This window comes from Neolamprologus brichardi, chromosome 7, assembly GCF_056152115.1.
Source record: "Neolamprologus brichardi isolate AB-2024 chromosome 7, ASM5615211v1, whole genome shotgun sequence".
Classification (NCBI taxonomy): Eukaryota; Metazoa; Chordata; class Actinopteri; order Cichliformes; family Cichlidae; genus Neolamprologus; species Neolamprologus brichardi.
Window position 1 is genome coordinate 27320536 of NC_142110.1, and position 12758 is coordinate 27333293.

The 12758-nt window shown below is 44.5% G+C and overlaps 2 protein-coding genes across 3 annotated transcripts; one reads left to right on the forward strand and one right to left on the reverse strand.

The window, feature by feature from the left end:
* Positions 1 to 508: 508 nt before the first annotated feature.
* prpf4 (pre-mRNA splicing tri-snRNP complex factor PRPF4) lies at positions 509 to 11004 on the reverse strand. 2 transcript variants are annotated; one of them, XM_035913476.2, is made up of 15 exons: positions 10897 to 11004; positions 8386 to 8572; positions 7996 to 8182; positions 7723 to 7810; positions 7563 to 7642; positions 3029 to 3122; positions 2808 to 2902; positions 2633 to 2691; positions 2043 to 2166; positions 1867 to 1956; positions 1536 to 1658; positions 1341 to 1448; positions 981 to 1099; positions 792 to 898; positions 509 to 714 (listed from the first exon to the last, which is right to left on the reverse strand). In XM_035913476.2, exons 2-15 carry the CDS (start codon positions 8555 to 8557, stop codon positions 628 to 630), a joined length of 1533 nt encoding a protein of 510 aa, XP_035769369.2. In that variant the 5' UTR covers positions 8558 to 8572; positions 10897 to 11004; the 3' UTR covers positions 509 to 627. The 2 variants fall into 2 exon arrangements, with proteins under 2 accessions (XP_035769369.2, XP_006782287.2); XM_006782224.3 differs by lacking the exon at positions 10897 to 11004 and adding an exon at positions 10676 to 10886.
* On the forward strand, positions 10802 to 12710 carry cdc26 (cell division cycle 26 homolog). Its single transcript, XM_006782225.3, has 3 exons — positions 10802 to 11058; positions 12240 to 12338; positions 12472 to 12710. The coding sequence occupies exons 1-3, from the start codon at positions 10882 to 10884 to the stop codon at positions 12682 to 12684; spliced, it is 489 nt and encodes a 162-aa protein (XP_006782288.2). The 5' UTR covers positions 10802 to 10881; the 3' UTR covers positions 12685 to 12710.
* Positions 12711 to 12758: the final 48 nt, after the last annotated feature.

Genomic DNA, 12758 nt, shown 5'->3' on the forward strand with positions numbered 1-12758 from the left:
CCAATCGCCTCACCTGTCTGCTTCCTAAACCATTGTCTCACTGCTCCACCTGAATCTGGAGCCACGCCCACACTGAAATGTAAACTGTCTTGTTTAAATGTCTTTGTAGGTAACAGAAACTATTTTTCTGGCACAGCCCAAATAATTTGTGGCATCTTCTTGTGACTCCCAATAGTTTTGTGAATGCCTGAGGCCGGCATTTTAATGTCGATAGTTTTGTGTAATTTTGTTGTTAGCTAGAATTTGCAAATCAAGTTTATCTTTTTTTTCAAGTTATTAAAATGATTTGTTAAAATGTTTATAAGTTTTACAGCAAAACTTTCCTACTTACTAAGATTTTATATTTTTTGAGTGACTTTAGGTCCTCTGTGTTAAAAAAGTATGTCAAAATGTAAAACAAATAAGTAAAATCAGACACAGGTGAAATAAAACACCAAACAGGACAAACCAACTTTAAAGGTGAAATATAAAAGCGCTCGAGGCTCATGAAAACGAATCAGCTTCAAACTTTTGAAAATTAATTTTTTTTCTTTTTATTCCAAAAAAATGAAAACAAAATATTTTACTGAAAAACAAAAACAGTAGATCAGTGTCTGGATGACATAACTCATGATGTCACTAATGACATCACTCAGACAGCCACAGTTTGAAGGTCCGATCATAGGAACAGGTGGCGATGAGTTTCCCATCAGGTGACACGTCGACGCCCATCACCTGAAAACACAAACAGGTCAGAGATCGCCAGCAATTAGGAGCGCCCGAATGGACCAATCAGAGCACAGCGCTCATACCTTCCCCTCATGCCCGGCAAGTGTCTTCAGCGGCATCCAACCCGGATGACTCCAGACCTTCGCCGTGTTGTCATATGCACCCGTCAACAGGAAGTGCCCGTCTGTAGCTGCAAACACAGGAAGTACGGTCACATTAACAGGAAGCAAGGTCAGTAATATTTAGTTTTGTTGAACAATAACGTTTTTTACGTTGAAAGCGGACAGCAGACAGCAGGTTCTGGTGGGCCGGGACTGTGTAAAGGCACTTCCTGTTTCTCAGCTCCCAGACCTTACAGGTGTTGTCTCCACTTCCTGTTGCCAGGTGATAGCTGAGTGGAGAAACATTATTGAAGCTGTTAATTCTGATCAAACCGTGAAATTTATCATTTTAACATGTTTACAACAAAAACAATCTCTTCACTTCCTGCAGAATCCCGATTATTGATTATAGATAATTTTTTGGTTCTGTCACATTCTCTCCATGCTGGAGCTGGAATTCGTCAGGTGAGTTTTAATGTGGTAGTCTCTGATTGGCTGTGTGTTTTGTGTGATGCTTTGTGATTGGCTAACCCGTTGGGGGAAAAGTGCAGGCTATAGATCTCCTTCAGGTGACCCTCAAGGAACACAACGCAGCGTCCCGTCCGGAGGTCCCACACCCTGCCAAACGCATCCAGGCCACTGATTGGACCACAGACAGAGAGAGCTGATTTGTTAGTTACAGAGACGTGCTGAGACGTGCTAGATGATGTTGTAGCGCTTGTTTACCCTGTAGCAGCCAGAGAACCGTCAGGGTGAAAGGTCAGGTCATGGACACCTTTGCTGTGACCTTCCTGATGGAGGATTTCCTCCTGAACCTCCAGATCCCATAGACGCCACGAGTAATCGTAGCTGCACTCCACACGGACAGGAAGTACGTCACACACGGAAAAAAATATTTCTGTGTTAAACTCAGAGTAAAACTTTCAAAGTAAAATTTTTTTTTAAGGAGAGAAAGTAGGTGGTGCTTAGTGTTTGAGCATGCTCTGTCTCTACACGTTACACAGGTATTTTGACTCATTACAGTAAGAATGAATATTCAGAGTAATTTCTACTTTACCAGGTTGTACCCAGGAACCGTCCTGACGGATGCCACGACACCCGAGAAACTCGCTCGCTGTGGCCTTCAATGTCTGCCACTGGCTCATCGCTACAGCAACCAGAGACACAAAGCCATTAATTACTGATAGGATATGAATCAGACCCCACCCCCAGTTACCTGCCCCTTGCCCTCACCTTTCCAGGTTCCACAGCTTCACTGTGCCGTCAGCAGCACACGAGGCCAAGCTGACATCTGATTGGTTAAGAGAAACTCCAGCCTGGGGGCGGAAGACGACGGCGCCCACATTGGTGTTGTGACCTTCAGCCAATTAAAGAGCAGGACAGAAAAGGGCAGAGCCTCAGACAAACGATTCACAAGTGATCAAAGTATTGATCAGTTATCATTTAAACCCTCTGGGGTCCAGCATTTTGGACTACTTTTTGATTTCACATTTAAAAACTGTTTACCTTCTCTTGTTTGGTATCATTCTTTTCAGCACAACCTCACATGTTTAACAGTTATTTTTTCATTTGACACAATCAACACAATCGCCTCATTGTTTTGACATGCAAAACAAAACAATCGACTACACTACACAAGATACACACAACTATTTTATTGATCAATTACAAGCCCCCTTGTAATCATCATATAATGTTTGACATTTCTGTGGCAATAAATCTGAAACCTCTAATTTATCTCACTAACAACTAATCAACTCTAACTAATCAACAAGCGATTCCAATGTAACCAACAACAAAAACAAACATTAAGCACTGCCCACCTCTGAGTGTCCGAATCAGGTTGCAGTCAGGAACGGACCACAGCTTACACAGACCGCTCCTGGAGATATTAGCACGTTAGCATTAGCTTCAATACAGCAGTTAAATAAGCTAACATTTACGCATGCTAATGCTAACTGTATGCATTTTATGCTAGTAGTGGGCGGTGCTTGTTACCAGGAGGCCGTAGCCAGCATTTTGGAGTCGGGGCTGAAGTGGCAGAAGCTAATTGGTCGATCGTCCCCAATCTGACTGCAGAAGTTGTTCAGATTCTAAAGAAGTGGAAGAGGGGGTGGTTAGTGCTGCTCATGCTCAGTGAGAACGAGGACATTCGCTGTGACACTCAGAGTGTTGTGTTTTTGGCGTGCTGCTATCTGCAGTTAATAAAATTGACTCACCCTCAGGCTCTTGTGCAGCTCTTGCTGTCGGATTGTTTTGGTTGCCTCGGTAACTTCCTTCTGAGTGCGTGCAGCCTCCAGGCGCCTCATTGCTCTGATGGACCAATCACAGAGATAAGGAGCTATAGCCAATGAGAATCAACCAACTGACATGATATTTTTATCATTTCTTCTTGACAGATCCTGGTGGCTCGTTTACCAAGTCTCAAATACTTTAAGATGGCAGTGTGCGATTGTATGTATGGAAAGTCTAAGGAGTCAAACGCGTTTCTGTACAAGTGAAGACTCTGTTATCGTCCACAATAATACGGTATGAATTCCCGCAACAGGGATATTATTGCCATAGCAACACTGTGTGTTTAAAACTAGGGGTGCCCAGCCATGTCTGACAGCCAGAGCCGTGTGCCCACCTCCAAGGAAGAGTTAGTAAATAGGAAGTTGTTTTGAATCATGCTCAATTATCCAGGTAAGTAAATCCCCCAAAAATTATTCTGTTCATCTGGACGTAGTGTTTGCAGTGGGAGAAACGTTTAGTCACTCATCCAATGATTTCTTCAGTTCAGCTGAGTGCAGGTTTCCCCAACCATATAAGCAGTGCATTTGCACAATGACTGAAACTAGCCCACTGAATGAACAATGGGCTGTGAGGTCAGTTTCTTGATCATGAATATGCAAATTGTCATGACCGTTGATCAAAGACCATTGATCAATGGCCAAGAGTACCATTCACAGAGAGTTGGGGAATGGCTGCAATCACAGCATTGTAAGATGGTCTAGCACAGCATGAAAAGTCTAAAACAAGGCAGCAAAGGAAGTCTGACTTATTTGTTGCATGTCAGAAACCACAGCAAATTATGGAGAGTCCTCAGCAGCGAGAAGAGAGAAGGATGCCACACCGTGAATGGGGACAAGTGGGTGAAAAATTTATTTGACAGACAACTCGCCCAAGCAGAGAAAAACATCTTTGCAAAAGGGCTGAACTTTGCTGTGACACCAAGACGAAATCCTGCAAGTGGAATTGATCACAGCCACAGAAACAGCGATTCAAAACTACAACATTGCAACTGCGGACGAACGTTTCCATCCCATATCAGCATGGAGGAGAGGAAGGCAGTCACATCACTTAGTAATGACAACAACATTATCATCCTTCCAGCAGACAAGGGTGGGTCCACAGTTTTGCTAAACCATAAAGACTATGATGAGAACATTTTGTCACTGCTCAGTGACAAAAATAGGAGGGTGAGAGATTGTCTGAAGCTGTTAGACCAAGACAATGCTATTGACCGGACCTCATACCACAGGCTATACCCAGGGGAATCTACACCAAGTCTGTATGGTTTACCTAGGATACATAAACAGAGTGTACCTTTAAGATCAATTGTCTGTATGATCAACTCTGTTACCTATAACATCTCAAAGTTTCTGGCTTTGATCCTCAACCTGTTGGTAAGCAGCTCTGAACACCACATCCAGAACTGGATGTGTCTTAATTCCACCTATTTTACATACAAGGGTCAGTATTACAGGCAGAAACATGGGTGTGCCATGGTTTCCCCAGTTTCACCCATTGTGGACAACTTGTACATGGAAGAAGTGGAAAAGAGGCCTCTGTTATCCTATCCTGGAACACCACCAAGTCATTGGTTCAGGTACTCTGTGGACTAATACATCAAATTCTCCAGGGAGGATATGAAAAGTGGCAGGTTAGCCTTCTTAGACTCTGAGTTTTCCATCAGTAATTAGTAGGGATGGGTGCCATGATGGCACCGGTTCTGACATAAACGGTAGTAACCAGACCGAAAAGCAGCGCACATTTCGCTGCTTTTTTTTCCTGAGCTGTGATACACTTTAGATTCTAGCCAATCATTTTACGTTTCCGAGGATAGTAGGTGGGTCCAGATACGTACGTTCCTTTAGAGCAGAACTACAGATTAAAAATGCCCAAGGCGAAGCGGTCAAAAGTCTGGCTGTACTTCACAGCAAAATATGCAAACTCAGCAGCCTGCAACAAGTGCTTTAAGCTGATACTGTGATACTGTCAAAGGAGGTAACACCTCAAATCCGATGAAACACCTGGCGACGTATAGCATTTTGTTAAAAGCTGAGAAATGCGCCGTATTTGATAGCTTGCTGCGAGACCTCACACCGTGCACATCTACTGCGGGGTGGTGCCTGTTATCGGACCCGCAGTTAGCAACATCCCCCAAAAAACCGAAGAGTAGAGTCCTGGCCCCTAGCCCTGCCAGTGTAGCAGAAATGATGACGGATGATGATGGTAGCAGCAGCCGTTCTTCTCTGGGTCAGTAGCTTAATGTTGTTCGTGTATAATTTACGTTGAGTACGCTAACCACGTTATTACATTAATGCATGTAAGGTGAACTAGCAAACATCATCATAGCTACATGCGGCTGTCTTCTTGTTTGATGGCAGATACTCCCTTCACCCTGGCCAAAAAGGCTAAAATGACCAAAGAAAAAGTGGAAAACAGTTAAACATGAGAGGTTTTTGGACAAAGTTTGTGTTTTTTCCATTGTTTAAGCACTGCTTCCAGCCAAGAGTGATACCATATATGCCCCATAGCTGCAGAAAAGGCTAACATTGTTATCTTTTTACAAAAAAAACAGCTGAACATGAGAGGTTTTTGGACCAATTTTGTGTTCTCCACTCTTTAAGCACCGGTTTGAGCACCATTTAAGCACCGGCACCGTTTCAAAAGTACCGGTTTGGCACCAGTATCGGATGAAACCTAAACAATACCCATCCCTAGTAATGAGGGACATTTAAGAGCTGATGTGTACTGTAAACCAACGCATAAGGATCTGTATTTAAGGTTTGACTCTCATCATCCACTGGAACACAAACTGGGTGTCATCAGGACAACACAGAGCGAACACCATCCCCACAGATACAGCGGCCAGGGAAGAGAAGAACATCATGTCAAGAAGGCCCTGAGTAAATGTGGTTAACCCATCTGGACATTTGACAAAGCTGGGAAGGCGCCTAAAGAAAGCTCCAGCTGATCAAGAAGAGGAAAACAACAACTGCTGTCTAAGTAAAAACCCTTAGTGTTCCCGTACTTGTCAGGAATATCAGAACAGTTGAGATGCATTTTCTCAAAAGACTACATCTCTGTGGCTTTTGAACCCCAAAACACGCTGCGCCAAAAATTGGTCCAGACCAAGGATCGGGTCCCCCAACACAAACAGAGTAATATAGTGTACGCTTGTTAAGTGCCAGGAGGATTGCCAGGATCTATACTTGGGGGAAACCAAACAACCTCGGGCAACGCAGATGGCACAACACAGAAGACCTAACTCGTCAGGCCAGGACTCCCCAGTCTATTCACACCTACAGACCAGTGGACACTCTTCAATGATAAGGATGTACACATCCTGGACTGGTTTGGGTGGGGAGTCGAGGAGGCCATTTACGTGAAAAGGGAAATCCATCTCTAAATCGAGGAGGGGGCCTAAGGGTACATCTTTCACCTTCTGCTGTGATTGCAGCCATTCTGTAACTCTCTGTGAATGGTACTCATGGCCATTGATGAATGATCATTGATCAATGATCATGACAATTTGCATTTTTATGATCAAGAAACTGACCTCACATTGTTCGTCAGTGGTTGTAGTTTCAGTCATTGTGCAAAGGTACTGTTTATAAGGTTGGGGAAACCTGCAGTGAGCTGAGACTGAAGAAGGTGAAAACAGCCAAAATCACATTATCGAGTATGATCAGGCTACGATGGAGGAGATATCAGCAATGACTCCGCTGAATGTCGCTGGAAAACTAGTCATCTGCATGTCATGTGACAGAGCCAGTTGTCACTGATGTGGTCACAGTAGCTATTAAAAAGTTTGTAGCGTCTTTACTGTCCAGTAAAAAGTAAAAAGTGCCTATTGTAATTTGGCGCTATATAAAGAAAACTGCCCCTTTGAGGGCGGAGCCAGGACATGCTGGATAGATTACATCTCTCAGCTGGTCTGGAAACACCTCGATGTTCCCCCAGATATGATAGTGGCCGCGGAGAATGTCTGGGCTTCGGTCCCCTGTCCCGTGACTAGATCCCGGATAAGCAGAAGAAAATGGATGGAACGAACTGAATCGACCTGCACACGACATCCTGGCAGGAAATTTCTCTGACTCCGAGCCTGTTCAGCAATTATTTGACAGTTTTACTTCAGATTTACAGGGGAAACCCAAGCTCGGTTATTCTGCTGCTTACATTTATTCTTTTACCCGAGCATGTGGAAAGACCAAATATAATATTACCGATTGGTTATTGGTTGTCATGGTGATATGGCGGTTCATGAAACATAAAACACAGCGTTCAGTGGTGAAGGTTAAGGTTGATGTTTACGTCTTCACCAGGCGGGTTTGAGACGGAGGGATTTTTAGCTCTTTTGTCCTTCTGTGATATAAAGACTCAGTGTGGTGCCCTGCCTAGTTACTGAGAGAGGAGTCTGGTAGAAGCGGTACACTCAGTGGTTGTCTTTGCTCCTCCTCCTCTCACACTTTGATGATGACTCACCGGGGAAGAGAATATCTGGCCAACCAGAGCCGAGCATCCTTTAGGGAAGCGGAGCCTTCGTGGTACCATGTCTGCTGGCACTGTGATTGGTCAGAGAGAAAATGTTTAGATCATGCAACCAGGTGTTCTGAAGCCCCACCCACACTCCAGGTCAGCTGACCTCATCCTGCGACCTCTTCGCTCGCTCTTCGTCCTTCCTGGATTTCTTCAGAGCGTCCGGACCGACCACGGACAGCACACTGCGCAGCCTGAAGACACACACACACACACACACACACACACACACACTTTTACTTCCTGTCTGCTTCCTGCTTCCTCCCTGTCACACTGACAAAGTTTGACAGGTTTTTTAATTAAATTATTGGCCCAAAATATTTCTAAGATGACTACTGAGAGTGTTCTACAGAAGATTACAGAAGTTATTTTGCCCCACCTTTCGCGGCGGTCAGCAGGTCCCTCTCCAAATAACGTGATTGGCTCCCCCAGTGCACGGAGGCCGGCTTTCACCTCAGCATCATCAGTGGACACAGTGATCTGTCGGGCTCGTCGCCGTCGCTCAAACTCAGCAAGCGCTTCCTGCTGCCGCTCACTGACCCGCTCCTCAATCTCCAGAGTCTCCCCTGCAGGGCATCAAGGAAAAACAGAGTCAACCAACTTCCTGCTATCAATTAATCACAGATCTGATTGAGCAGATATTATTGATCACATGATTGATCAGCGCCTTGACTGTCGGCACTGTTATCAGGAGAGGGTGGAGGTTCTTCTAATTTCTAATAATTTTTAAGAGACATTTTATCAGAGAAACGGTGAACAAACAGCTAACCTGATGAGATGTTGATGTTTCCTGCCTCAATTCCCGCCCTGACTGCATCACTTCCTGTTGCTGAGCTGCTCGCCACATTGGCGCTCAGACGCTCCCGCTCTTTCTCCTCCAGGCTTCCATAGAAAACTCTGCTCTTCTTCACGGCCGGAGCCACATCCTCCTCATCGGACATATTGACTTCTTTTTTCTGGAGAAACAACAAACACACATGAGGAAGATAAAGGTGACATTTTTAATGACAAAAAGAAAAACTGCTCAGAAGAAAAACCTTATTGATCCATTGAGCAGCAGCAGAGTGGCTGAAGCGCAAACAATCACCCTGATCAGGAATAAGTGATCAATCAGCAATGTCAATCAGACACAGCAGCAGATTCTTACTATACTTGAACACCTTTATTTTTAACTTCCTGTTTGAGCTGCTGCAACTTCCTGCTCAGCTTCACTCGCTGCTGTCGGTCAGACAGAATGACATGCTCACAATGATCAGCTGATCAGCATCTGTTACAATGATGAAATGACCTTAACGCACCTGCTGACACGTTAATCTCACCGCAGAGCTCCACCTCACTGGCCTACAGGTGTGGGTCACAGACAGGTGTTGCACCTGAGGCATGGATTTCCTCTCATCCAGGTAACTTCATGTTATGCTGGGTTTCTGTACTATTAAGGTCGGAAACTTCCTCCTCGTGTAAATCACTGTGGTAACTGATGGGATTTACCCCAGGTTAGAGATCAACAGGTATGAAATCACGCCTACTGACCAATCACCATTCCTGGATGATCCGTCAGAGCTCTGCAGGGAGAGTTGCAGGGTGCGTTTCCCTGGTCGTCAGTAGTAAATACTCAGTTTTATTCCTGTCTAAGCAACAATATCTGAGCACAAAGCCCCTTTTCCATTAGTACGACTGGTTTTCCATAACAATCAAGTACCACCTGATCTGTGTGATCATTGTTATAGCAACGCTGCTCAGTTTCCTGTGAAGTAATTAATATCAAACACGAATGCTACAACAAAGGTGGACGTGGAGGCGACGATATACCTGCTGCTCGGGTTGTGGCTTTTCGTTAGACTCAGGGAACAGGGCATTGTTTTTTGTAGCCATTTCCTTTCATTGCCTGGTTTCAAAAATGACATTTTTGATTTTCGTGAACTAGACGCTCTCATGACTCATTGAGTGACGCCACTGACCAGCCAATCAGTGGCATGCAGTCTGACGATGTCACATTTAAGTACCTGCTTGGAACCCCAGCACAGCAGGTATTAAAAAAGTACCTGGTACCAGGTACTATGACCTGATGGAAAACCCTGGAAACTGTGGTGAGTACTAATGGAAAGGGGGCTTAAAACACCTGTGCTGTACCTGATGACCTCAGGTCAAGTCAGTTTTTAGATTTAATTTAGTCTTCTTAAACAGCAACGCGTCTGCAACTGAGAGAAAAACACTGCGTTAATGTTTCTGGAGTAAGTTATGTTAAGAGTCCATTTTTAAGGTTCCTCACTGAGAAACGTGACCCACAAGGATCTGCGTGGTGGCCACACTCAGACCTGTTCCAAACACTAAGGAAAGGAGCTTCAACACTTCCTTTACTGAACAGACGAGACACTGGAGCATCCTTTATGAAAGGGGAGGAGTCCCATAATTCATAGTGACAGACTTATCTGACCATGAAAACAATGATATAATAACCAAAGTGGAGCAGAGCATGAAATTTTTCATCATAACTTTTCTATTTCATCCATAAGGTGCTGATATATTCATAGTTTTTAACAGAAGCTGTTAAACTCACAGCTGAACTCTTTTACATTAAGTACACATCAGCTCTTACATTAAATTTACATAAACTCTCTAAACATTAAGAACTCTATGAGCTGTTCAGTAAGTTTAAGCTTGTGAATATTCATCCAGTTGTAATACACTGTGTACCACCGTTGCGCCTCGTTTCAACGTTTAAGGCGTCTTCAGTAAATCCAGCAGACTTTTGACCTCCATCAGTACATCTGAATCTTTGTTCTGCTTTAAAACTCCACCCTGGTTTTTCACAGGCTGTTCCCTGTGGCACAACAACGGCCTTCGCAGAATCAGGCTGAGAACATGCTGTGCTGAATTCAAATTGGTGATTAGTTTCAAGACCACGGACATATTTACAGGCGCCGCTCTAGGTGACCTTTGACCCCGTCCCCGTGTTAGGGTCAATAATAACGAAAACAGAGCTTCGTAGCTCAGACCTCTAAGCGTCCTCCTGCAGCTCTGCACCGATCAGTAATCGGTAACTCCTCACCGTTTCTCACCTGTGTGTTTCAGGTAAAGCTTCGCGCTCACCGGAGTCAGTGGACAGCGCGAACCCAGAGCCTCTTCAAGGGCTGAGTGTCTGTAACGTGCCGGAGCACGCGCTAACGGATGAGGGGGTAGAGCAGAGTATGGCTGATCTACGCTTTGACGTCTCTCTCACCGGTGCAGTTGAACACAGCGGTTCAGAATGCCGTTAAACCGTTGAATGAGAGAAACTTACCGGAGGAGACGAACGACGCGCCGACGCGGAGCTCCGTCACCCGGAAATTCTTCCCTGAAGTGCCACCGGGTCAGAAGTTGCACACTTCCGGTGGACGCAGCAGCTGCAGAAAATAAACAGAGAGAGAAACGGCAGGAAAGAGCATTACAACTCCTCTATCAGGTACCTGCACACCTGTTCACACTGAGGGTATCCGCAAGGACTGTCTGTTACCGGTCACTGTAACGTCACTGCAACTTTACTTTAGCGCAGCTTAGCTTAGTTTAGTTTAGCTTAGCTTCTGTGAAACCCATCTGCATGCGCACAGTGCCCATGAGTGGCGACTTAAGGAGCGGCAAGGTTAGGGGTCAGAGGTGAGACTGTTATAGATAAGATATTTCAGCAGCCAGTCAGATGAGACCTTTAAATGTGTCTGTATAACCTCCAGAGCATCCTTTAGAAAAGCAAGCGAGCTAATCATGCTGCTGGTTCCTGTCTGAACGGTAGGTGTAGTTTAGTTTATATTGCTTCAGAAGCAGCTGGACGCCCTGAGCTCCGCCCTGATGCCCTTACCCCGGGTATCTCTCGGTTACCCTGACGTCAATAATCAGGAGAAGACTTAGGGAGTCAGTGTTGCCGTGGTGATAAGTTACCTGGACTCCTGCTGTGGCTTGATATCAATAGTTCACTATCAGGATCAAACACAGAGATCAAACAGCGTGATCAGTGATTCTGATCACAAATATCAGGAAACATTTTTTAGATCTGGTCGATCCTAATTATTGATCTGATGGAAACGATAACTGAAACTGATTGCTGTTATTGATCAGATTTCAGAATTAATTAAAGCTCCTGTGTCTGAGCTAATGATCTATTGATCCTTTAACCTTCATCACTTGACTTTTTTTCTTCCTCTGAAAACTTTTGAAGTCATCCTGCTCAATGTAGGCATCATCATGACAACAGAAGTTGTGGTTTTCTAAGGTTTTATTTTTAAATTACAGCCAGGTGTTACAGCCTCATGATATTCACAGTAAAAACACAACAGCTTGTTTCTTTTTGTGCCACCATCAACCTCAAAGCCCGTAAGGATAAGCTAAGATAACCCTTTATTAGTCCCACACGTGGGAATTTTTTTGGCCACGAAAGCATCTGGAAACAGGAAGGGTTCTGATTGGCTACACTGACTTCAATAGAACCGTGAGATGTTTTATTCTGAAAATGTCCAGGACATGTGTGCAGTAAATCATATTCAGCAGGTTTATAGAACATTGAGCTTGGAGGTGAATCATTTTCACCATTCACTAAGCATGTCAAAAAGCAAATCTGATCACTCAATCGATGTATTGATTGTCTGCTTTCAGTGTGGACTCAAACTGAAAATGTTGAGGAGGAAACCGACTCGTCTGGAGCTTAAGATCGACGACACTGAGGAGTTTGAGAGCGTCAAGAAGGAGCTTGAGGTCTACTCACTTTTGTACCAATCAATCAATTAATCAATAATAGTAAATGAGAATGAATAACAATCAGTAACATCTGACACTTTAAAGGAAGTAAACTTCAAACAGGACATTATCAGGTTTTCTTTTTCTTTAGGCCAGAAAACGTCAGCGAGAGGAGGCGGAGTCGGGAGGTGGAGTGGGTGGGGCATCTGTAATTGGTGTTGATGTAATTGGGGGTGGAGCCTCTGCCTCAGCATCGTCCTCCACAGCCGCATCAAGGGCAGAGCTTATCAATGACCGAATCGGCTACAAGCCCCACCCTAAACCGGCGACCCTGCCGACCTTATTTGGAAGTTTACAGTTTTAATGATGAATAAAGTTTGAGCAGAATAATCTTTGGAGTATCGTTTTTTTTTTTTTAAACCCCCCCCCCCCCCCCCC

What these genes read in the sequence shown, in the direction of transcription:
- prpf4 (XM_035913476.2), bottom strand. Translation starts at nt 8,557, where the DNA reads ATGTCCGATGAGGAGGATGTGGCTCCGGCCGTGAAGAAGAGCAGAGTT. An exon ending in AAACATCAACATCTCATCAG is followed by an intron (nt 8,183 to 8,385) that starts GTTAGCTGTTTG and finishes GATGCCCTGCAG; the next exon opens with GGGAGACTCTGGAGATTGAG. An exon ending in CGAAGAGGTCGCAGGATGAG is followed by an intron (nt 7,643 to 7,722) that starts GTCAGCTGACCT and finishes GACCAATCACAG; the next exon opens with TGCCAGCAGACATGGTACCA.
- cdc26 (XM_006782225.3), top strand. Translation starts at nt 10,882, where the DNA reads ATGAGAGAAACTTACCGGAGGAGACGAACGACGCGCCGACGCGGAGCT. An exon ending in CATTACAACTCCTCTATCAG is followed by an intron (nt 11,059 to 12,239) that starts GTACCTGCACAC and finishes GTCTGCTTTCAG; the next exon opens with TGTGGACTCAAACTGAAAAT. An exon ending in GCGTCAAGAAGGAGCTTGAG is followed by an intron (nt 12,339 to 12,471) that starts GTCTACTCACTT and finishes CTTTTTCTTTAG; the next exon opens with GCCAGAAAACGTCAGCGAGA.